Source organism: Rosa chinensis, chromosome 1 (genome assembly GCF_002994745.2).
Source record: "Rosa chinensis cultivar Old Blush chromosome 1, RchiOBHm-V2, whole genome shotgun sequence".
NCBI lineage: Eukaryota > Viridiplantae > Streptophyta > Magnoliopsida > Rosales > Rosaceae > Rosa > Rosa chinensis.
In genome coordinates, this window is record NC_037088.1 from 9531677 (window position 1) to 9555908 (window position 24232).

Consider the following 24232-nt stretch of genomic DNA (forward strand, 5'->3'; position numbering starts at 1 on the left):
GCCAAGTCACTGTCCATGTAACTGACAAAGTAACTGGCCAAGTAAAGTCGCTGGCCAAGTCACTGTCCATGTAAATGCGGAAGTCACTGGCCATGTGAAGTCACTGTCCATGTAACTAACAAAGTAACTGGCCAAGTCACTTTCCATGTAAATGCGGAAGTCACTGGCCAATGAGTTGGGAAAGTGAAGTCATTGGCCATGTGATTGTTAAATAACCAACATCACAAACTATGTTACTTACACTTCATTCTTTGCAGAGTATACTTCTGGGACGGAAGACAGTATGGAGCACAGGTTTCAAGACAGGATTTAAAAGACATAATCATGGATGAACCGATAGCAAGCAATTGCATCGAATGTTATGGAATTCTCTTGACTGATCAGTTGTTGGAGAAAGAATCACAAGGCTTGGATGTCCCAACTTTTATGAATCCCTTATGCTGGGTAAGTAGTGGAACGATTATCAATCTAAAATCAAAGCAAATAATTCTTAATTGATAATAACTTGTCTTCTTTTTTTCTTACAAACAACATTCTGCAGAAAATTTGACGGTGTATTATGTACATCTGTACCTCTGCGAACCACTGTTCGAAAATCTGGCAAGATCCAACTATATATTCTTCCCAATCTCACATGAATCAGGATTTCATCATACACTGCTCATTTTTGACAAGGAATTAAAGAAATGGTTCCACTCTGATTCAAAAAGACCAAAAAAATCATCAACTGGAAAATGCTTTCAAAATGTCCAAAAAATGGTATGAAACACTTTCGTCATACTAATTTCATATATTTAATTTAAGCAGAAAGCATATTATTGATTATGTTGCGATGTTGGAAATGCTGGTTGAAATGGTAGAGCTTTGGATGACTGCAGTAAAAGAACAAGCAGATGACATGGTAGAACAAAGTTACAGGATGAAATTTGATGAAAAGAACAGTTCAGAAGAACAACTGAAAATGATGGAAGTTCCATTGACTGAAACAGAGAGAGAAAGCATAAAGTGGATCAAGGATAACTACAAACGAAAAATGGCAGTGACAGAACTCAAAGACAACCCTCAGCAAGGAGAAGATTCGTAAGCACTTAGCTCTTTAAAATGTCAATATAATCATTATAAAGTTCAAAATCATTTAGTTCAATTTTTATATGATGAACAGATTGGATTGCGGACTTTTTGTAATGTACACAATGAGAAAATTTCGAAAAAAGGGACAGTTCCAAAGAAGCTCACAAAGGATGATATTTTGAAATTTAGAGCTCATATGGTAAAGTCATTTGCAGAAAGTAGGCACAGCTGGAACTCACAACATAATGAAGTGTAGAAATTTGTTTAGGGAATAGGATAGGTTATATAGTTTTTTCGAATTGATTCATCATATATATCCATTCATTTGTTCAATCAGAATTTTCATTTTTTAATATTTTCTTGCAGATATTGCTTCAGTATATAAAATTTTGTTTGATATGATCTTCTGAAATGAATTCATGTACTTAGGTACCTTTTAAAGTAAGTAAATGGCTAAGTTACAGAGAAACTGAATGTCACTGGAAATGGCGACCTAAATGTCACTGGCCAAGTCACTGTCCGTCTCAAGTAACTGGCAAAGTCACTGACAACGTAACTGCCCAAGTAACTAGCCAAGACAATAAACTAGTCAATCAATAAGTCTACAGATCTTATACCAAGACACTGAACAAGTCACCAGCCATGATTTGGCAAAATAATTGTAAAAGGTAATGTCATGAGCCAATACATAAAGCAAGTAACTGTAAAAAAATTCATGTCCTTATGTACCCTATAAAGTAACTAGCCAAGTCACTGGCAAAGTAACTGACAAAGTCACTCACTAGCAAAAGACAAGACATTACCAAACTGATCTTTTTATTTTTAATTGCAGCGTGCCACTGCACCGCGACCTGGCAAAGTAACTGACAAAGTCACTCACTAGCAAAAGACAAGACATTACCAAACTGATCTTTTTATTTTTAATTGCAGCGTGCCACTGCACCGCGACTGCAGCGTTCCGCTGCACAACAACAAACTGTAAAAAAATTCATATCCTTACATGCATTATAAAGTAACTGGCCAAGTAACTTAAAAAATAATGTCATGAGCCAATAAATAGAACAAGTAACTGTAAAAATTGAAGTCACTGCTTATGTCACTGTCTATGTTTGAAATTACCTATCCAACCCTTCAACTACAAGAAAACTGCCACTGGCAGTTATCTAACCCGAGGGCGACTATATCTCTTGGTTTATTTTACAATATCTTTTCACAATTTCAAAATTCAGAGAAACTGCTTAAAGATTTTCTCTCCGGCTAAAACAGCTGACAACGACTGATTTCCTCCACCGTCAACGGTGGGTAAGCAAGAGTGATTCACCGACTAAGCCCCAAATTCTACGGTTCTACAAATTTACCGAAAATATTTGAAAATCTGTGCTCGTCAGACAGCCGCCGGTAACTTCCTCCTATTTCTTTCATATAATTTCAATTTGAATAGCTTGCGTTTTGTTTGAATTAGAAAAAATATTTCAATTACATGTGGAGTCTCATCAGAAAATGAATTTGCATGCGAGATTTGTTTGACTTACATGTGGAATCTGATGAGAAAATGGTGAGAATTGTTTGACTTACATGTAGAATCTAATGAGAAAATGATGATTTCTGTTTCAATTACATGTGGGATTTGATGAGAAAATGAATTTCCATGTTAGTTTTGTTTGAATTACATGTGGGATGATGCCAGAAAATTTCAGCATTTTGTCATTGTTCAATGTCTTTGTCACTACCCATGTCGCTGCACTGGTCACTGGCTATGATCATGTAACTGTTCATGTCACTGTCATAAACATGTGCATAAATATGTCACTGGTTATGTAACTATCAAAATAACTATTGAATTCTAATTTTCTTAACTGTTTACAGGATTTTTTTAAAAAGTTCGAGGAATGGGCCAACTAAAAAGAAAACAAAGTGAGGAATCCGGAGAAGAACAATCTGAAGAACAAAGTCCAGAAGAAACAATTGCGGAAAAGTTAAAACTGATAAAATGGAAGAAAGTAAATGAGAGAAAAAAGCGAAAGCAAAAAACTGAAGATGAAGAAGAATCAAGTGAAGATGAGGAAGAAACAACTGAAGTTGAAGAAGAATCTAATGAAGAACATGTCCGGGGTAAGAAGACGAAGAAGGATAAAAAGAAGAAAACTGGAAACCAGAAAAGAAAAAAACTGGAAGGGACTGAAGGTGAAGAAGAATCTAATGAAGAACAAGTCCGCAGTACGAAGAAGAATAAGGATAAAAAGGAGAAAAGAAGAAACAGGGAAGAAACAGGGAAGAAACTGAAGATGAAGAATAAGAATCTGATAGAGAAGAAGTTCGTGCCAAGAAGAAGAAGAAAATGGATAAAAGGAAGACAAAAAAAGAGAGTACAAAGAAGAAGGAAGAAACTGACGAGGAAAAAGATACAAAGGATGATGAAGAGGAAAAAGTCCCAAGGAAAAGGAAAAGATATGTAAAAGAGGGTTATGTGCAGTATCGCTGCACAATGCTTGCTTTTCTGAAAACAATTGCAGAAAACAAAAATAACCTGACTGAAGGGACTTTAGAGCTGCAGCAGAAAACTCCCTTTGCAACGCTGATAGATGCATTCCATGGAGGTTCAATTAAAGAAAATGATGCAAAGAAATCAGATGATTTAATCACACTTCTGCTACAAGCATATGACAGCGACACATACCTTTTTGTGTTTGGAAACAGGAAATTCAGAATGTCAACAAGTGATATATCTATGATTTTAGAAGTGCCGGGATCCGGGTTATCAGTACCAAAGACCAAAGAAGGGGCATACAGATCTGAGTTCGTGACTAAATACTTTGACAAAAAGCAGAGGATCAACAAGGCGGCTGCAGAGGAAGCTTTGAAGAAGGCATTGGCAGAAACTCCAGAAACAGGGGAAGAAAAAACGAAACGGGACAGAAATGTTGCCGTATTAATACTCTTGAACCTTTTCATCAAACTCCTGTTCCCAAACTCTGGAGGAACAATATCTTGGGACTATATAAGAGTCTGTGAAGAGGTGGAAAGTCTGGGAAAATATAGCTGGGCAAAGGAAGTTGGCGACTTCCTTAAAAAATCAATTAAACGAAAGGGAAAAGAATCCCAAAACATGGCAGGTTGCGTGATATTGGTGATGGTAAATTCCGGTACCTTGTTAAAAATTTGTTTATGCATCATTTTGCTGTCCCATAATTAACTACGTATGCTGTTGTAAGTACAAAAACTAGATCAGTGTCATGTCATTGGTCAGGTCACTGGACAGGTAACTTGCCAGGTCACTGTTAATGTTACTGTCAAGTTTATGTCACTGACAATGTCACTGTTTATGTATTTGCATATGTCATTGGTTATGTTTGTGATATTCATATTGCTAAGCAACTGTTTGAAAAATAACTAACTAGTTTTCTATTTTTATTTTTTATTTTCCAAACAGTACTGGTTTTGCCACAAGACAGGAGTAGTGCTGCCAATCTCTGGAAGAGAAACCGAAAAACACGGAATAAGAAAGTGGCAATTAAAGACCCTAATAGAAAAAAAAGGGGATTTCAACACCATGGGGAAGTTGAAGGTATGTTAATTTGATGTAGATAAACTAGGTCACTGGTCTTGTCACTGGTCTTGTTAATGTTGTAGGGTTCCAACTGGTCAGGTCACTGAGCAAGTCATTGACTATGTCACTGCTCATGTTATTGTTATATTTTCATGTCACAGTGCATGTAACTTTCCATGTCTATGATTGTGTTGTTGTTTTATTTCTGTCACTGCCTATGTCACTGATAACTTTTGTAATTTTGTTTCAAAAAATCTTTGATAAAGTTAAAGAAGATGCAGAGGAAGAAGATTCTGAGTCTAATACAGACACAGAAAGTAAAGAAAAAAAGAATGATGGGCAAGAAGAAAATGTTGAAAATAGAACCAGTGGAAACATGGTGAAGGAGACTACATGGAATGATAAACAGAAGAAAGAACTAGAGACAAATCTTCAGAAAAAGGAAAAAGAGCTAAGAGATGTGGAAATAGAGAAAAAGGGCTTGGAAGAAAAAATAATGAAATTGAAGAAAGAACTGCAAACAAGAGAAAAGAAAGCTGACAACATTAACAATGAGAAGATGGAGACAGAGATAGGGAAGACCAATGAAGAGAAGAATGAATTACAGAGAAAGCTCGAGGGAAAGGAAGAAGAGCTAAGTGCTTTGAAAAAAGAAGTTGAGGAGAAAGAAAAGGAAATTGGCAGAATAAACGAAGAGAAGGAGGATATGTTATTGGAAAATGAGTTGTTGAAAATTGAGAAAGCCTCACTGATTAAAAGAGTGAAGCAATTGGAGGGCATAGTAATGGCACTAACTGAGAAGTATGAGTCGCCAATAGCACGTCCAGGTGATGACAACGACTCAACTCCTCCTCCCCCACCACCTAGTTTCCCTCCACCAAAATCAAAGGCCCCTCAGGACAAGCCAACTGACAACAAGCACTCCAAAAACACAAAATCTCAAGGTGGAATTCAGGGAACTCAATCACAACCTGCCGACTCTACGGCAAGCGCATCTGCGGAACCTCACTCTACCGACCGAGGACATCAGTCACCACTTGAATGCCTTGCCCAAGTAGCTGCACAAGTTCATTCACCAACCTCTCCTGATGTTAAATTGAGAATGACGGAAGATGCTTGCACACCGAATACTACTTGGGTTAATGCATTGTTTGTGTTTCCACCTCCGGGCGCGTTACAAACTCCACCTCCAAGAAAAGTCCATTTGGAAGATATGCAAGCAGAGCCACACAAGTATCAGATCATTGTATCACCAGAAGTTCAGCCTGTTTTTGACATTGAACCAATCAATTGCTTTCCTCATACGGAACAGATGACAAGAGTTGAGTTCACCATGCCAATTTTAGATGACATATCAGGGCAGGACTCAGAATCTATTGGCCTCTATTTTTATGTGGTTAGGACGAAGAGAAACGAGAGAGTACAGAAAAAACATCATATTTTCTGGTGGGACAAAGTGAAAGAGCAAAGGCAGAGGGCGAAAATGACCAGAATCAAAGCACTGAAAAAGAAAAAAGGACAGACAGTTGAACAACAGCCAGAGAAGGAAGTGATACATGATTTGACGATTCATGTGGATGACGAGGAACAAGCAGAAAAAAGCGAAATTGAAGTCATAGATTGGCAAAAGCTACAACTGTACAACCTACTTGACATCCCAAATAAAAGCAAATTAGAGAAGTACTGGAACAAGGCAGAACAAAGGTAATATTTCATGTTACAGCCCACCACCTAGTGACTTCAATTGCCATGTAGCCACTACTACACAAAAGGCTTCACACGACACCTCTCAGACGACGTAACACTGTTTTCCGTGGTGTGAATAATTTCTCATTATTGAGACGACGGTTGTAAAATTTCCGTCTTCTAATATGAATTCAACCAACGGGTGTTTTTCATGCTGGAATTATGTATTGCTTCAAAAGACGTTTATAAATGGAAGCGTGGTGTGAGGTTAAATTATTATAGAGGCGGCAAGTTTCTCACAATTTGGTATTCCTCAGCATGTAGTGGTGATACGACGGTTTGTTTAAAACCGTGGTATGAATTCATAGATTTGCAAGTGCAAAACATGTCCACCAACATTCCCTCCAACATTTCCCTCCATTCACCCCTCCAAATCCATTTCCCTCTTACCGGACAACAAGAGGCGGCAAAACTGAAAATTTTAAAGTGGCATTCAGACAACATATATGTGGAAAAACATGGTCTGATGCCTTGTACATATATGTGAATCAACATTAATGGCCGTGTCCTAGCTAGCTAGACAACTACACTAGCATATATCCATTCAGACCAAATTATTAATTAGAACACTAGAGAAAAAGTCTTACCAAAACTAATGCCTTAGCTTAGACCAGCCCACGCCTATACCCCGACACAGCATTCACTCCACAAAACCCCACAAATCGACTCACCCCGACTCTCTCTCCAACTCACTCCGACTCTCTCGCTGTCTGACTCACTCCACAGCCACCCCGACTCTCTAGTACCCAACTCTCGTGGTAGCATTCACTCTCTTTCCAAAACTCCACTGCTACTCTGACAATCTCTTTCCCAATCCCCGACTCTAAAGCCCTTGACCACGAATCCACCGCCTCCGAGATCTCTCTGGTACCCCTCCGATTCTCCCCTAGTCGAGCGAGCTGGGCGCTGGGAATAAAGTCGGCCGCCTAGGCGGCCTAGGCGGGGCTGGGCGGCTCTGGACGGTCGGAGCCTAGGCGCTTTCTCCCTTTCTGGGTTCGAAATCAAGAAGGAACGCCGCTCCTCGATCAGTCGATTCTCAGACTCTCAGTCTCTCACCGAGTCTCCGGCCAGCTCTCAAGCTCTCTAGCTCGCCGGTAAATCGAATTTCTCTGGGTTTTTGTCTTTCAATAGAATTTCTGGGTTTCAATCTCACAATTTTTTATTTTCTGGGTTCGATTTTCAGGGCTTTCTGGGTTCGATTTTAGGTTCGATTTCTGGGTTCAAGGCTTAAAGGTCGGTGATTCTTCAACCACGAAGCTTGGTGATTCACTGATTCTTCAAGCTCGATTTCTGGGAATTATGGGTTCGATTTCTGGGTTCAAGGCTTGAAGCTCGGTTCAACCTCGAAACTTGGTGATTCTTCATGCTTGATTTCTGGGTTCAAAATTCAAACTCGGTGATTGACTGATTGTTGAAGCTCGATTTCTGGGTTTTGGATTCTGCAAGCTCGGTGATTTCTGGGTTTTGTGGTGAGTCATTGTCTCAACTCTCAAAGTATCAAACTGTGATTCTGTGAATGTTATAAACTGTGAATGTTATCAAACTGTGAGTCTGAATGTTTAGTTGCTGGGTATTGTATTGAACTGTGATGAACTGATGACCGTGTTATTGATGAGTAGTCAGAGCAGATGACTCATGGTTTCTTTTTCTTTTTTAACTTTACCTTTTACTATTACACGAATGCACGATTTCCACTCAAAGGAAAATGGGGCTGAAGGTGTTGATTTCATTGCTGTATCTTTTGTCAAGTCTGCTGAAGTGATCAATCACCTTAAAAGCTATATTGCAGCACGGTCTCGGTAAAGAGTTAACTCTTAAATTCAACACTGGCACACAGCATCACTGTTCCTTTTATTTTGGCAGTTTTCATTATGTCCAAGATGGTAAATTTGTATCTCATGAGATTTCTTTCATCATGTTGGTGCAGCGATATTTCTGTTGTGGCAAAGATAGAAAGTATTGACTCTCTAAAGAACTTGGAAGAGATCATCCTTGCATCAGATGGAGCAATGGTAGCAAGAGGTGACCTAGGTGCTCAGATACCATTGGAACAGGTCCCATCAGCCCAACAAAAGATTGTTCAAGTATGTCGGCAGCTAAATAAGCCAGTCATTGTTGCTTCTCAACTACTCGAATCTATGATCGAGTATCCTACACCCACTAGAGCTGAAGTGGCTGATGTTTCTGAAGCCGTGAGGCAGCGAGCTGATGCTCTGATGCTTTCTGGTGAGTCAGCTATGGGCCAGTTCCCAGATAAGTCATTAGCTGTTCTCAGAAGTGTCAGTTTGAGGATCGAGAGGTGGTGGAGGGAAGAGAAACGTCATGAACCTATGTTACTCCCAGCTATTGGATCATCATTTTCAGACAGTATATCGGAGGAGCTTTGTATTTCTGCTGCCAAGATGGGTAAGCATTCTTTGATTGATATCTGTTATTAGCTTTGGTAAATATGTTTGTGATTCAGCTGAAGGACTTGTCCAGTTGGTTGGTACTCTTTGTTCTGTGGTATGAAGCTCGTTGAGTTGGTTGCATATATCACATAACATACATGCAGTAGATGTGCATTGAATGTCTCGATAAGAAGTCTTGTTTTCTGCTAGAATGAATTTTGCACCAGATTTTCTAATGAATTGATTTTACAACAACCTTTGTGTAGAAAGATTATGTAACAAATTCAACAAACTAACAAAACCCACACACACATGAAATAAACGTCCAACGCTCGTTTGATTATTCAGAATCATTCATATTTAGTTTATCCATTTGATAGCCCTGGTTTATTCCTGAAAATTTTCGTTTTATATAGAGGACGATGCACCAAGCCTGGTTGTCTAGAAGCTGGACTAACATTTACAAATGACATAAAGTTGGACTTTTTCCTCTTTATACATTGTGGCTCCATCTATATTGTACATTTCATTCTTTCATGTCCTCCTTTCCTCCTCTTTTAGTAATTTTATTTTGTTGTATATACTTGTTCTCTTGATGAGATTATGAGTCCACTACTGCATGTATTCACGAATTGTTTTTACTTGTGTAATTTTATAATGTATATACACTGATGTTCTCCTTTCAATCTTAGTATTACTAATCATGATATTGCATAAAGAAAATTAGTTTACTGTTATGAATAAATTCCTGTGCAATGTTGATTTGTGCCCTTCTTTTGTTTTGTTATTTTGGCTGGTATGAAGTCTTTTTGTGAAGAACACTACAAGTATGTCAATGAATACTCCAATTGGAACACTGCCAATTGTAACCTGATATGTGAAAGAGGTGCACTTTTCTTTCAGGTATCTCATCCCTAAATTTTGGTAGAGCTTTTGCAGATTTGCTCTCTTAAATTATTTTAGTTTCAGCTATTTACGTTATTCCGTAGCATCCCTTGACATGTTCTAATTTGACCATTCTTATGAAACCAACCATTTGTCTGATAAACACTGTTTTTCTTCTTACTCATCAGGAAGAGCTATAATTCACACCTTGTGTACAATGGTGAAATCTTGTTTAGAGGTAAACAAAACTCGAATTTCTTCTCATGCAAGTAATATGTGGTCTTAAAAATCTAGTTTAGACTTAGTTGGATGAGGACTACTTAGCAATACCATATATGTCCAGGATTTTTTTATCTATTTCATCTTGTTAAGTTTATTTAATTTAACTTTATTTCTACTTGAATATTGTCCAGGTTTACTTTCCTTCTCTTTTGATCTATGTTTGGTATAAATTGTACTTTGTTATTTGACAAACTATTTTCTCTCATTTGGTATAAATTGTACTTTGTTCTGCAGGGAGAAGTGGAAACCTATCTTTAAAAAGCACATTTCTGGCCAAGTTTGTCGTGGTGGTTTTGTTCTAAAAATAATGATCCAGGTTTGAAGGCTGCTTATAAATTGGACAATCATGTGGAAGATGGAGCAGTGACGAAAGCTTTTGAAGTGATAGAGAGAAATTTGTTTAGGTAGAAGTTGTACTGAGGCTAGAAGTTGGTCTTTTTTGGGTTGGCCTTAATTGCAGTTCGCCTTATTTTGTGATCCCTTATTTTGTGGATACATCGGATCCATTTAGAATGCTATGGGATTATAACAGCTTTCTATTATGATTAAATTACCATTCTTTTGGTCATTTTTGCTTCCAGAATCTGAATTTTGCCATTACAACAATAGTAGGAAAATATGTCATCTGATGAGGTTTTTAGGGTACAATCAAACAAAATTTCTACAATTCAGACGACGGTTTGTATTGATATCATGGTCTCAAATGTCATGGTACAACAGTTTGAGTTATATGTGTCGTGTGAAAGCACACATGCACTGAATTTTTAAGTCATCACACCACATTTTCCTAAAAAGCGTGGTCTGAGTAGAAGTCACACCACGCTGGAATCCTAAAACCATGGTATGAGTGGAAGTCACACCACGCTGGAATCCTAAAACAGTGGTATGAGTAGAAGTCACACCACGGCATATTTCTGTCGACAGCATGTCGGCAGATCTGCCGGTCCAGCAGACGACGAAGTCAGCTGCAAACCGTCGACCCAATGATCGGTATACGACGGTTGACGCCTCGATAGACCACGGAAATGCAAAACGTGAGACGACAGTTTTAAACCGTCGTGTGAAGCCTTTTGTGTAGTAGTGAGCTGGCCTAGTCACTGGCCAAGTCACTGTCCAGATCATTTTCAATTGCCATGTAGCTGGCCTAGTAACTGGTCAAGTCACTGGTCAAGTAACTGTCCAGATCATTTTCAATTGACATGTAGCTGGCCTAGTAACTGGTCAAGTAACTGTCCAGATCATTTTCAATTGACATGTAGCTAGCCTACTCACTGGCCAAGTCACTGGTCAAGTAACTGTCCAGATCACTTTCAATTGACATGTAGCTGGCCTAGTCACTAGCCAAGTCACTGTCCAGATCATGGCAATTGACATGTAGCTGGCCTAGTCACTGGACAAGTCACTGTCCAGATCATTTTCAATTTCCATGTAGCTGGCCAAGTCACTGTCTAGATATTTTCAATTTCCATGTAGCTGGGCAAGTCACTGTCCAGATTATTGGCAAGTGAAAAGTAACTGGCTAAGTCACTGGACTAACACCATTCTATGTTATGCAACGTATTATTCTGGGAGGGAAAAGAGGCTGGAAGCGAAATCACAAGGGCAGATGTCAAAATGTTCATAAGCGATCAATCAATAGCAAACAACTGGATTGATTGCTATGGGGAAATGTTGAAGGATGAAATGCAAAACGAAAGTTCACAAAGTTTGGGAAGATCTGCTTTTATGCATAGCATGTGTTGGGTAAGTATGACGAGCACTTTCTATAAAAATTGAATCCTTATCTCTCATTCTTTGTTTATTTATAACTCGTTCTATGTATTTCTTTCTTTCTTTTTTTAAATAGTATTCAACAATACATTTAACTGTGAGAAACCTCCATCAATACTTGTGTGAGCCGCTGTTCCAAAACATGGGAAAATGCAGCATGCTTTTCTTCCCAATTACCCATAATGAAGAATTTCACCACACGCTATTGGTCTTTGACAAGGACATACCGCAATGGCTGCATTTTGATTCAATGAAACCAAGAAGAGCAGGAACAGGGGAGTGCTTTAAAAGCATAAAAAAATTGGTAAGAAACTTCTTACTGACCATGTATCTGACCATGTAACTATCACTCACTAATCTGTTAAAAAATACAGGTTGAAATGGTCGAGCTGTGGATGAGAGTAGTAAAAGATCAAGCAGACAATATGCTGCAGCAAGGCTGCCGAATGAAATTTGACAAGAGTCAAAGCACTCACACAAAATTAAAGATGGTTGAAAGTATTTTGAGCGATAATGAGATAAGAACAATAAGGTGGATAAAGGAAAATTATGATGGTGGAAGGATCCCTTTGAACCATGCCAGAATCTGCCCCCAACAAGACGAAGGATCGTAAGTCTATATTCAAAAATTTAAAATGATAACTTTACTGTTACTAAGTTGGTCAAAATCATTAACATGAAATTTTTAATTGACAACAGATTAGATTGCGGAGCTCTTGTAATGTATTACATGGACAGAATGGCAAAAGAGGAGAAGATGCCAAACAAAGTCACCAAAGCTCAGATGATGAAATTCAAAGCTCAAATATTCAAAAAATTTGCTGAACATAAGTAGAGCTGGAACTCAGAAAATTAAGAATTTTAGATATTTGTTTGTTTACTTCAGAAATTCAGAAATTTGTTGTTTAGTTTAGACTATGACTTGTATGGATCTCAAATTTCATCACTTAGCTGTCAACCGTCCGATGTCAATCGAACGGTGACTGACCAAATAATATTTGGTCAGTAGGTGACCAGGTGATCATGACTGTATGTATGAGAGATTCCTAGAGCCAGGGTCTTTAAACTGTTAATATCAGCTCCTCTATCTTCATTACCTGCAGAATGGCTGTTTGGAGTTCCTAGGGTCAATTTCTTTAAGCAAGAAAATATGTGGCAGATACTGAGCACACATATGAGCTAGGCTTTTTGGTCCTTCGGTAGATTGAGAACAAGATTTAATAGTTTCTGTGCAAACATTAGTAGGATGAATGGTTAAGTCGTTGAGTATTTCACTATTTCCAATACTTTTTCTTCAAAGTATTGTTATTGTTGCTTTTCCTTTCCTTTCAGTTTACCATCCTATCAATTTATATTGGAAAGCTGCAAAACATATCAACTTTGAAAACCGGGCATACATCTACAAGCGTATGTGTATGCGCAAACAATCTTTACTTTTCTAATTGATTGCTATTCATACCTTCAGTTTTATGGTTTTACCTATCTCAAGGACAGAGAAGTAATTCTGGTTGAGGGGGGATTCAGACCCGAAAAAGAAGAGAACAGAGACATGATTCATACTAATGAACAAAATTTGGTGAACATGTTTGTACGGCTCTTGTTTGGAATAGGTACATATTGGTATGGCCTACCATTAATGCAAAACTACTTCAATAATATCGGCTATGCAAGTAAGATTATAGTGTCATATGGAAATAACTTGGGGAGTCCACTAATATTAGGCAAAATATCAGAACTAGAACACTCACCTTACTATAAAAGATGAAGGCAAGAGAGCTCCAGAAAGTAATCTCTGCAGAAATTCAAATGAGAGAAGAGGAGGCATTGTCCATTCATGATCTGCAACTCATTTCGAGCCATGGGATCAGAAAGTCCTTAATTGTGGTCTTTCAGAGTGGCCAGTGGTGGATCACTGGATCCCCTATATTTCTGCCAGTCCTACAATTCTTCAAGTGTGCAAGTTCTGCTACCAGTGCCACTGGTTTCCCCTCCAACTGGAATGTCAAAACCAATCAATATATCTGCATAAGGAGACATCCTACTGCTTGATTGAGTGGTTGTTTGGTTCAAGCCTTGCACTTCTTGCTCGTATATCAGACGGACTCCACACTCCTTCACCTTCAGACCCGGCCCTCTGGTTTCAAATAAGAACTCAAGCTGACTGCAACTGTTATGCCACCACTCTGTACCAAAGTATTTATCACGAGATACATAGAATAGCCACAGGTGATTTGATTCAACCTGGCAAAATTCTTCACTAAAGCGAAATGCAGGCTGTCTGCCATATACTTCCAGTTCTCTTCCATCGATCTTCAGGCAACATACAAGATGATGTGTTGCATTAAAAGTCTTGAATTCATCTATATAAAGCTCATCCACCCGATGGTGCTCACGGAGTACAAAATCAGCACACAAAGCAAATCCTAAAAACCGACTGTTATTCCAATCTGCAGGTAGACGGACACTTAATGAACACCCAACACTCTGATGGCCGAACCACTTGGGAATATTACTTCCAGGAATTACAATTTGAAAAGTTTCCCTGTTATTAGAGATTCCCTGTGCAAGAAGAGATAGATTGTTAGCTGATTAATGTCTATACGTATATGAGCAGAAACACACACACACACACACATGGAGTACCTGATACATGAATGTCTTCAGCATTTCAAATGCTATGTTATTGCATCCTTTCTTGCCATTTAGATTGAAGCAATTGATGAAATTGAAATATGATTTGTTTAGTCTATTCAAATTTGATGCATCAAACAAGTATTTCAGTGAAGTACAACCATCTGCCCTTAAATCTAGTCTACTATTTGATGGAAGGTCTGATAACTCTTGAAGTCTCTTGCAATTCTCCAAGTTAAAGTTCTCAAGCTTAGAAAGCAATCGAATGCCTGAAGGAACGCGAACAAAATGGTTTCCACTTAGATTCAAGGTCACCAAAGAGGGAAAGTAACCAAATTCTTTGGGAAATGCTCCTTCACCAAGATTGCAATTACTCAGGTTCAGATACGTTAAATTACACAAACCAGAAATAGGCAAGCGGAAACTCGATGGCCCTGCATTCACTTTTTGCACCAATCCAGAAGGCAAGAACTTATTTAAAGATCCCCAAACTACTTCATATACATGAAAGATTGAACCTCTCACAGATTTTATGAGATCATGGGAAGATGACATTTCTATTGCAGACCTACTATTCACATCATTTTCCTCAAAACAATATATCTCCCCCACATTTACCTGATGTTTGCCGAGTTTCAAGCATCCAGAAAGATCAAGATTTTTAATAGACTTCAATTTATTGATGGTGCTCGGAAGACGGACAAGATTTCTGCATTTGCTCAGATTCAATGACACAAGGCCACTCAGCCGTTCAATTGACACAGGCAGTTCCTCAATGGCAGTCTCATCAAGATAAAGCACCGACAAACATTCCATATTTCCAACAAACTCGGGAATCTTCTTAACTTTTGAGCAGTTAGAAAGAATTAATGTTTCAAGAGATTCCATTTCAATTCTACTTGGCAGACTCTTGAGATTTTTGCAGTCTTTAAGATTCAGGACAATAAGCTTTTTGAGAAATCCAAGGGATTGATGGATTCTAACCAAATTCTCACATCCTTCAAGATCTAAACTTTCAAGATTCTGAACGCCTGCGAGGTCTGGGGTCTCCACAATATTTTGAGAATGACAGAGTTTGATGAACTTCAACCTGTCAAAATTCTGCAAATAAAATCGAAACAGTGAGCCACCACACAGAGCAGACAATTTGCTTCATAGAGATAAACAAGTAGACATTTACAAATAGCCATACCTTTGTTCCCTTCCAAAGCTGTTTAATGTTGCTGTGGCACAAGTTAAGTTCAATAAGTTCATCTGCTTCAAAATTTTTTGGGAGAGATCTTAAGGGATACCCAGTCCATTCGAGGAGTCTCAAGGAATTAGAAAGACAAGTGAGGCCTTCGGGAAGGTCCACATTATGAATATGGAGAAGACTGAGTTGAGACAAATTTGAAAAGGCTTCTGGATTCCAATGAGCCACTTGTAATTTAGTCAACTCCATTACCATGCCTTGGATTGAATCTGTTCCCTGATAATGAAAAACAAGAATAATTGAAGTGCAGAACACAAAGAATACCAAGACCTAAGCAGATTATAAGTAAATTTGCCTTGTTTCTTTTCTTACACAATAATTGAAGTGCGGAACACAAATAATAATATGCTTAGCTTATTTTTTTCATCATCAAACTCTTACCATATTTTTTTTCAGCACATTGTTGATGTCTTCATGAGACCATAGTCTACTACGTTTGCCTGGCTCTTTGGGAGACTGTTCACGAACAATTTCCCAGCCCAATTCTTGTAGCAAATCATGCATCCACAGTTCATTGTTGGAGATAGTTATGAGAGATCTATCAGCAAGAACACTCAAACCAATGACAGGGTTTAGTTGGCAATAGTCTAGTATTTGTATCACACGATCATAATCCTTCCCCTTGTAAAAGCAAGCAATATGTAGGAATATTTCTTTGTCTTTTTCATCCAGTCCATCAAAACTAATCCGAAGCACCTCAATAATGCGTTTATCTGGTGTGTTCTTTAGCCTATCTATTGCACTTGCCCATTGATCAGTTCTTCTACCAAATAAAAACGAACCTAAAACCACGAGAGCCAACGGAAGCCCCTGAGCATACCCTAAAATACGGTAGCACAGATGCAAATAATCTTCTGGTGGGGGAAATTTCTTAAAAGCCTTCAAACTCAAAAGTTGAAGTGCTTCATCACAGTTTAACCCGTTAGCCTTGTATGTAGCATCAACATCATGCGCCTTTAACAACTGAATATCTGTGGTGGTTATGATAATTCTACTCCCCGGACCAAACCAGTTGCGATTTCCAGCCAATTTTTCTAATTGTATCAACTGATCCACATCATCAATAACAACAAGCACCTTCATTCTACACGACCGCCTTTCTATCATAGCAGCTCCTGTGTATTCATCCTCTATATTTTCAATTTTAGCCATCAGGATTCTGGAAAGAAGTTTTTCTTGTAGAGAAACTAGGCCATTGTTTTTGGACATTTCTCTAACATTGGAAAGAAAGCAGGTTCGGTCAAAATCCTGACACATTTGATCATGGATAGCTCGAGCAAGTGTTGTCTTACCTATGCCCCGCATGCCATGGATCCCTATAAAACGCACCCCATCAAGCTGCGGATATATGTATTTGCTTAATAAACTATCAATACGGGAACCCATTCCTATGAAGCCCTTGTCAACACTTGAAGATGTATACACGGACTTCTTTAGTATATGATTAACAATTTCCTCGATTAGTATTTGTTCATATCTGAGAAAATTTAGATGACATTAGAAACTTAGCAATGTAACATAAGCAGCAAAAACAATATTAGCAATTGGCAAGATTAAGTAAATGCAAAATGGTAATCCAGTGAGTCTCTCAAATTTACTGGATGCTCATTACTCTCCATTCGTATCCATCGCTCAATCAGAAAAAATACCAATTTAAATCATAAACAATAGTTCATTTTCAAAAGAAGAGATTATCCTGCTCTCAAAAGGATGGGATTGAATATTAAGGAGACTTACCCATAATTCTTGTTATCCCAGCCAGACAGATTGGCCACTTCAGTCAAAGCAGCTCTCCACGCATTTAGTCTATCATGATTCTTCCCATAAACTTCTTCATGTTCCCGTACTTCCACATCTACTTGGTGCTCCCATTTGATGAGCTCAAAACTTCGCCTTTGGTGCCGCACATCAGAAGGATCGACGCCCATGTAGAAAACGGGGAAGACTTGTTGGCCCCTCTCTTTCATGCATTGAATAATCTTGACGAGTTCATCCAAGCACCACATGACGAAGCAGCATACTTCTTTGAGAGAATGACAATGGCAGATCTAGACTCCTCAATTGCACCTAAAAGTTCAGGCCTAATGGATTTTCCTTTCTCAAGCTCTGCTCATAAAGGTCAGAATCCCTTTTCGAATTAGTGCAGAATACAAACGATTGGTAAAAGTATAGCGGGTATCTGCCCCGCTGAAACTTAGAAAGACATCGTATTTCCACTTTCTAGTCATCTCCTTCGGTATCGAATCAGAGGTCGCCTGTTGTTCACGGAGATACTCTCTCTTTCTAGTCAATGACCCGACTTGATCCCACTTTCCAGCTAAAAGCATACTCGGTGGAAACTGACATGGTACATTGTTGAATATAAAATTCAACTTCTATCGTGCAGATCTGTATTTGTACCGCGTTTCTCGCCTGTGGTATTGTAATGTTAATGGAGCCGTGGTTATTTATTTTTTTAGATATAAAATAATAGTTGTTTGGCTATTTTTTTAATTTATATATTTTTAAATTTATATTTTATTTAATTTAATAATTATGTTATTAAAGGGTATTATAGACACTTCATAATTTGGTGAAACCCTCTGACATCGAAAGAGGGCCTGCATTTATAGTAGTAAAGATAGATAGTATAATTTGAGATTTTCTATCATATAAAGTGACCCGCTAACCTTCTCTTGCTGTTATATATTTTTTTAATTACAAAATTCAAGTGTAGTGAGTTCATACCTCGAATTTGTTCATTTAATAAATTGCATTTATAAATCTATCATCTATACATGAAGGTAAGCAGTAAATTTTCTACTATTCTGCTATTCATAATTGAATTATCCTTATCAGATTAGATTTACTTGCTAACTGCAAAAAAAAAACTAATAAAGAATTACCAGAGGAACGAGAAAAGCTGGAAAAAAAAAAAAACTAAAACAAAAAAACAAAAGATTTTAGATCAAGACTCAGTAGAGAAACTCCAGATTACTGGAATATTATCTTCATTGTCCATAAAAGAATCTTTAAAGTTGAGAAAAATATTAGAACTATCAAAGAAACACTTGAAGAGGAAAAAAACCTCTTGATTATTTGTGCATCAGTCAGAACCATATAAGTTGGGATCAGAGCTTGCTTTAAAGCAATTGATGAAATTGAATTATGATTTCTCCAAACTGCTGAAATTACATACATCAAGTTTCAATTGAAGAACAACCATCCGGCCTTACACAGATAACTTTTCAAGTCTCCTGCAATTCTCCAACTTAATATTTTCAAGCTTCACAAGTGATCTAATGGTTGCAGGAAGACTGATAAAAAAATTTCCACTCAGATTTAATGCCACCAAAGAGAGTAAGAAGCTAATGTCATTGGGAAATGATCTTTCAACAAGATTGCAATTGCTTAGGTTCAGAGAGGTTAAATTACAGAGACCAGATGAAGGCAAGCAGCACTCTTGGCACTAATCCAGAAGGCAACCATGAGAAATTGAATCTTTCATATCTTTGTAAACGTCATTGGAGGATGGCAGTTCTGCTACAGCAGTTGTTACTTGCACCGTTTCCTCCAACCAATACTTTTGATGACATTTGTTTCATCCCTGAAAACCAGACTGGCAAAAATAAAATACTCATCGTTTCCCTCCCAACAATACTTTTGCATGTGTACACCAGCAGAACCACTGCATTTCATTTTAGTTTTACTCATTCACTCCACTCAATACTCTGTTTTGGTTTTAGTCAACAGTAAATAACAGCATACAAAGTAAACAATCTATGCTATGGATTTAAGTTTGTTAAAATATCGATTATTTGAATTTTTGAAAAGTGAGTGTCAACAGAAATGGGTTAATCTCCTTGGTCATAGTTTATGCCAGCAGGTAGGGATTTGAGGGAATATCCCTTTTGGTTGCGGCGTCGCTACCTAACCGTCGCTACCTAGAACAGTTTCCTTTTCACACCTGAATATTAATAGTGAGGGAGGGAGGGAGAGAGAGAGGGGTACCATTTCATCAAGGTGTTACATCCAATTAAGAGATTCTCTCAAACTTCTGCAAAGACAAGACCATGTTGCATGCAACTAATGACTAAATCAAAACTTGGCGCAGATTGATAAAAATAAGGAACTGGTTGCAAATCTTTAGGTAGTAGTTTCCACAAGTTGTGCCGTAATATGAACCAAGATAATACAAAAAATTTATTCTTTACTTTGAAAGAATTTGAAAATTGAGCTATGCTTATTAGATCCAAGTTTGACAACAGGCTTTTTCTTTTTCCTGTTACCTTCTTAATGGAGAGTCTAAACACTATCAATCCCATGAAAACAAAAAAGGCAGACCCTATTCTAACCAAATATGCATCCCGCGAATTTGAGTTTTTCCTCCAGCTCCATATGATCAAACATAAAACAGTACAAACTTCTAATCGCATGGCTCTGAAACAAATTTGGAACAAAATCCAAGAGTCATAACCTAGATATAAGGAAACAATCAATCTGAAATCAACAATGGAGCAGTTTAAGCTAACAGATTTCCAATGACGACCTAATATGATATGAGAGATAGAGATAAAGGAAACAAGTAACAGGCTTCCCTACATCACCTAACAGGAAAATTGCTCGTTGACGTCCAAAGCTTTACTATTGTAATACTATGACCAGTGATTGAACCATTGAAGTTAAAGGAAGTATCCTTCTACCATTTTATCCCTACTCCAATTGCATAGATTTACATAATAATATACATATAGCATCACTCAAACACTAGCTGTGATCAGATATATTTATATGCCATAAAATTCAGCCTATATGATCTCAAACCAAACAATAGAGCAGTTTAAGCTAACAGATTTCCATGACGACCTAATATGATATGAGATATATAGATGAAGAAAACGACTAACACGCTTCCCTATATCACTTAACAGGAAAATTGTTTATTGACGTCCAAAGCTTTACTATTGTAATAATAAGACCAGTGACTGAACCATTAAACTTTGAAGAAGTATCCTTCTACCGTTTCATCCCTACTCCAATTGCATAGATTTACATAATAATATACGTATAGCATAACTCAACAACTAGCTGTGATCAGATATACGTACATGCCATAAAATTCAGCCCATGTGATCTCAAACCTCCCATATGCCATAAAGTAAAAGATAGGAACAAAACTAGTTCACTTGCAAAAGAAATTGCACATAGTGGACAGTAAATAAGCACTAAATGTATATGTATATGTAAATAAGAATAGGACATCACTGAAATTTTATCCAATATCCAATTATAATTAAACCAATTACAAAACTAACCATATTTGTGTTGGAGTGTCACTCTTGTATTCTTTAATCCTCAAAGAGAACAGGTGCATAAAATGCTTGATGGTACTACTTTTGGATTCAACACGATCTTCTAAGATGGCAGAACAGTTGAGTCAGCTATGTACAAAGTAATACAAACCTAGAGAGTTCATCCAGCGTTCCCAATATGACCAAATTTTCAGGGCTTACATTATATATGACAATGAATGTAAACAGGTTTAATGTTTGCTTTTCTTTGCAAGAAGTACTTGTGTTCTATTCTAGCATTTTGTCAACAAAAGCTAGTTAGTTTTTGACAAAAACTAAAATCAGCAGAAATCAAGCAATGAACCCATACACAAAGTTAGACCTCTATATTTGATCATTTTTTTTTTTTACTAAAACAAATAAGTATATAGCTATAACCTAGTTTAGAAGTAGAGTAAACTAGACTAATTAACTTAAACAGAGTTCAAGTCTTCACAGAAATACCAATTTTGCCCTTGCGAAGAATTACGAAACTCTTCTAGTTAAATGCTTTCGGTTTTGGGCTCGTAACTTTTCTTTTATTCGTTTTTCATCGGAAACTTCTTGAGTTAATTCTCGACTTCGTCTTAGGCCCAAAACTCGATCTCGTAAAAACTCAAAATCCAAAACTTTGTTACAACTCAATTTATCGTCTTCGAAACTTCAACAAACGGTCGCCTCACTAAACTTCTGTAACCTTCTAGGCCCAAATGAGAGAACCTCGGCCCTAACTTAAATCATAAGGCCCAATGGGTGGTCTCGACACTAAAACAATCTCCAAAGTCATTTCCTCCACTTAAATCACCTTGCGGAAAAATCTTATTGGCGAGATATTACTTTCAGAAATTAAATAAAATTTTCAGGGGCTCACACCCTTTCTTTTCAAGGCGATTGACGGAGAGTGTTCTGTAATTTATCTTGGCTGTAAGAGAAGACGCAGCGAGATTTAGAGGTGAGTAAATCTCACGAGGTTCATTTATGAACAGAATTACTTTATTGTTTGGAATTATTTGTTTAATTGTCAAATCATTTTCGGAAATAAATATTTGTTTTAAATTATATGAACTTGATCGTCTACGGTTCACAAGTAAGTAAAATGAAGTTTTATTATAGAAATGATTTTTCACGGGTTTGGTATTTGTGAACTATAGTTGGTATTAGTGGCATCCCTTAATGGTATTTGTTTCATTTGATAGTTGTAAAGATTTATTGGATAGCTCTCTCTCGGTCCATTTAGAAACTACATTTCAAATCTTAAGTTACCAAATGAAGTAAAAACATAGTTTGATGTATCGAAGTAGACACGAAAGAAGAAGCTAATTTGAAACACTGGCTACATAAAAGTACATGGATTAAGCGCATGACTGTAAATGGACTAAATGCCTCTGATAAAGCTGAGCAGTAGAGTCGCTAATATTAAGTCAAATATTCTGGAGCATAATGCTCAATTTGGCTTTTAAAGATATTGAAAAAACATACTTACAGAAATGCTTGCCATAGAACTTATAACATGTACCTGTATTCCTCAACATATGCGAATGGAAGTTCCTCATCCAATGCAGGTCTCACGTCTGTACAAACCTGAACCAATTTTAGCATTAAATAATTGGTAAATGAAAAGATCCAACCAAAAAAAAAAAAAAGGTGACACAAACAAAACAAGGACAATAGAAGGCACATGCATGCTGTGATAATGCTTCAACAAGTCCACAAGTTGTTCTGTAACATACGATATACTTACAATGAAGGGTAAAAAAACACAGGTAAAGCTTTTAGAACAGAACATCTTATCTTTGATAAAAGGTATCATATATAGACTCGACAAATATAGATAAATCAATCTCAGCAAGCAGTAAACCAAACTGCTCTACAACTGAAGCTAAAGTTCACTGTCAAGGACCAATTTCAACAAAAGCTGAGGGTGGCCCATAAGTAAGTATCATGACAGAAAGAACTAATAAATGCATTGATGTTTTAATGACCATATATGTAAGGGAAAGAACTAATAAAAGCAGCTGTGCCCTTATCAGGGTTTATATCCCTTTCCTCTGAGCAAGCAAGTACGAAATCCTAGACTACCGTATGTCCTAAACTTTAAACTAAACAAACTCCTCTATTCTTCACCAACTTCTTAGTAGCATTAATAATGGAGGAAAAGTACAAGACTTGCCTGTTTGATATGGTCAACGACAGCAACATGAGCAGTCCTGGGATCAAGGTACTTAGTCCCACGGAGCTCACCGAAAGATGTAACTAGAACCTGCTCACACAAACAGCTAGCAAGATATAATCCAATGTATCTAGCACAATATATGTAGAAACTCGGAAAAAAAAAATATCACAAATTTGACAAAATAGGAGCTCAAAAATCACAGAAATCAAGCACTAAAACAAGAAGGGAGTTGTTAATAAACTTACATCTCCAATTCCACCAGGCATTTCTAGCGAAATCATGTGTGATTTGTTATACAGTGGGAAAGCCTCTGAGGCTGCTTCTTCGTACAAAATGTCGTCGTTGACTACCGCCTTCACATCTGCCACCAAAATCAAATAATGTGATTGACACGATCGATCAAAAACCAAAACTTTTTACCAAATGAACAAAATTTAGAAACTGCGATTCAGGTTAAAAGACTAAGCAGAAGTGACACGAAGCAAGCGGCGTCATTTGGGAATTGAATTCGGGATTAGAAGCGAAGGAAACTCGATACCTTCGGCGACGAATTGGATTTCACCAGGAGGAGAGTTGAGGAGGAACCACTTGGCTATATCAATCTTCTGCTTCTCGCTTAGCTCAGATTCCTCTTCGTCCGCCATTTTTGTCTCTCTAAAACGAAGTACGACTCTCTGATATTGATTTGAAGGAAGAAGAATATTCAGGGGGAGAGGAGAGGAAGGTGTTTCTCTGCTGAAACTGTCAGAATCTTGACCTTGAGTTTTAGGGGGTGGACATAGAAATGAACGGTCCGGATTTGTTTAAATGTTTGAAACGCGTGGCAGAGGAGAGTTGCCCTTTGCGGTTTTGAAGTGTGTGCACTTCAATCTGTAAAGGGCGACTTGGGAGCTGTGACTTGAAATGATTTTGATTGGTGGGGTTTAGTTTTTGTTAATGCCCATGAAACGGTGCCGTTTGGTTAATCCCCTGATTAGGGTTGGCAATGGAGTAATTAACTAGATTTACTACAAAAAGAGATTAGCAAACTCAAACTTTGTTAACTACAAACTACAACAGTTGGTCAAGTTGGTAAGAGTCTCCAAATGTGGATCACTTTGCACTTCAATTCTTGCCTTCTTGGTATGTTTATCTAATAGGACCTATAGCAATTAAAATAAGATTGATGTTTAAAAT

The 24232-nt window shown here is 37.6% G+C and overlaps 3 protein-coding genes across 13 annotated transcripts; 1 reads left to right on the plus strand and 2 right to left on the minus strand.

Annotated features, from left to right (window-relative positions):
* Positions 1–379: 379 nt before the first annotated feature.
* Positions 380–17992, minus strand: LOC112181647 (disease resistance protein RPV1). Of its 5 annotated transcripts, none has more exons than XR_005804469.1 (6): positions 17312–17992; positions 15956–17051; positions 15515–15790; positions 14335–15423; positions 13440–14250; positions 380–697 (listed from the first exon to the last, which is right to left on the minus strand). XR_005804469.1 is itself a non-coding variant. In XM_024320021.2 (5 exons), the coding sequence occupies exons 1-5, from the start codon at positions 17578–17580 to the stop codon at positions 13630–13632; spliced, it is 3351 nt and encodes a 1116-aa protein (XP_024175789.1). In that variant the 5' UTR covers positions 17581–17992; the 3' UTR covers positions 13093–13629. The 5 variants fall into 5 exon arrangements, 1 of the variants encoding a protein (XP_024175789.1); XR_005804467.1 differs by lacking the exon at positions 380–697 and adding an exon at positions 1900–2047; XR_005804468.1 differs by lacking the exon at positions 380–697 and adding an exon at positions 2243–2851.
* On the plus strand, positions 8045–8817 carry LOC112200131 (pyruvate kinase isozyme A, chloroplastic). The gene is made up of 2 exons (XM_024341147.2): positions 8045–8163; positions 8292–8817. Exons 1-2 carry the CDS (start codon positions 8045–8047, stop codon positions 8800–8802), a joined length of 630 nt encoding a protein of 209 aa, XP_024196915.1. The 3' UTR covers positions 8803–8817.
* Positions 17993–18691: 699 nt separating the features above from the next.
* Positions 18692–23851, minus strand: LOC112188190 (F-actin-capping protein subunit alpha). Of its 7 annotated transcripts, none has more exons than XR_002931349.2 (6): positions 23595–23841; positions 23302–23417; positions 23054–23143; positions 22400–22464; positions 20869–20965; positions 18692–19160 (listed from the first exon to the last, which is right to left on the minus strand). XR_002931349.2 is itself a non-coding variant. In XM_040512866.1 (5 exons), the coding sequence occupies exons 1-5, from the start codon at positions 23698–23700 to the stop codon at positions 19109–19111; spliced, it is 510 nt and encodes a 169-aa protein (XP_040368800.1). In that variant the 5' UTR covers positions 23701–23851; the 3' UTR covers positions 18692–19108. The 7 variants fall into 7 exon arrangements, 3 of the variants coding, with proteins under 3 accessions (XP_040368800.1, XP_024183030.1, XP_024183039.1); XR_002931344.2 differs by having other exon boundaries at positions 20869–20968; XR_002931345.2 differs by lacking the exon at positions 18692–19160 and adding an exon at positions 19699–19993.
* Between the last annotated feature and the right edge of the window lie 381 nt (positions 23852–24232).

Bases quoted from the DNA above. Each gene is read 5' to 3' on its own strand.
- LOC112200131 (XM_024341147.2), top strand. From the start codon at position 8,045: ATGCACGATTTCCACTCAAAGGAAAATGGGGCTGAAGGTGTTGATTTC. The intron at 8,164-8,291 runs GTAAAGAGTTAA...ATGTTGGTGCAG, and splicing joins TATATTGCAGCACGGTCTCG to CGATATTTCTGTTGTGGCAA.
- LOC112181647 (XM_024320021.2), bottom strand. From the start codon at position 17,580: ATGTGGTGCTTGGATGAACTCGTCAAGATTATTCAATGCATGAAAGAG. The intron at 17,052-17,311 runs GTAAGTCTCCTT...AAATTTTCTCAG, and splicing joins TGGGATAACAAGAATTATGG to ATATGAACAAATACTAATCG. The intron at 14,251-14,334 runs GTACTCCATGTG...CTTCTTGCACAG, and splicing joins TGAAGACATTCATGTATCAG to GGAATCTCTAATAACAGGGA.
- LOC112188190 (XM_040512866.1), bottom strand. From the start codon at position 23,700: ATGGCGGACGAAGAGGAATCTGAGCTAAGCGAGAAGCAGAAGATTGAT. The intron at 23,418-23,594 runs GTATCGAGTTTC...TTTTGGTGGCAG, and splicing joins AATCCAATTCGTCGCCGAAG to ATGTGAAGGCGGTAGTCAAC. The intron at 23,144-23,301 runs GTAAGTTTATTA...TTGTGTGAGCAG, and splicing joins TGCCTGGTGGAATTGGAGAT to GTTCTAGTTACATCTTTCGG.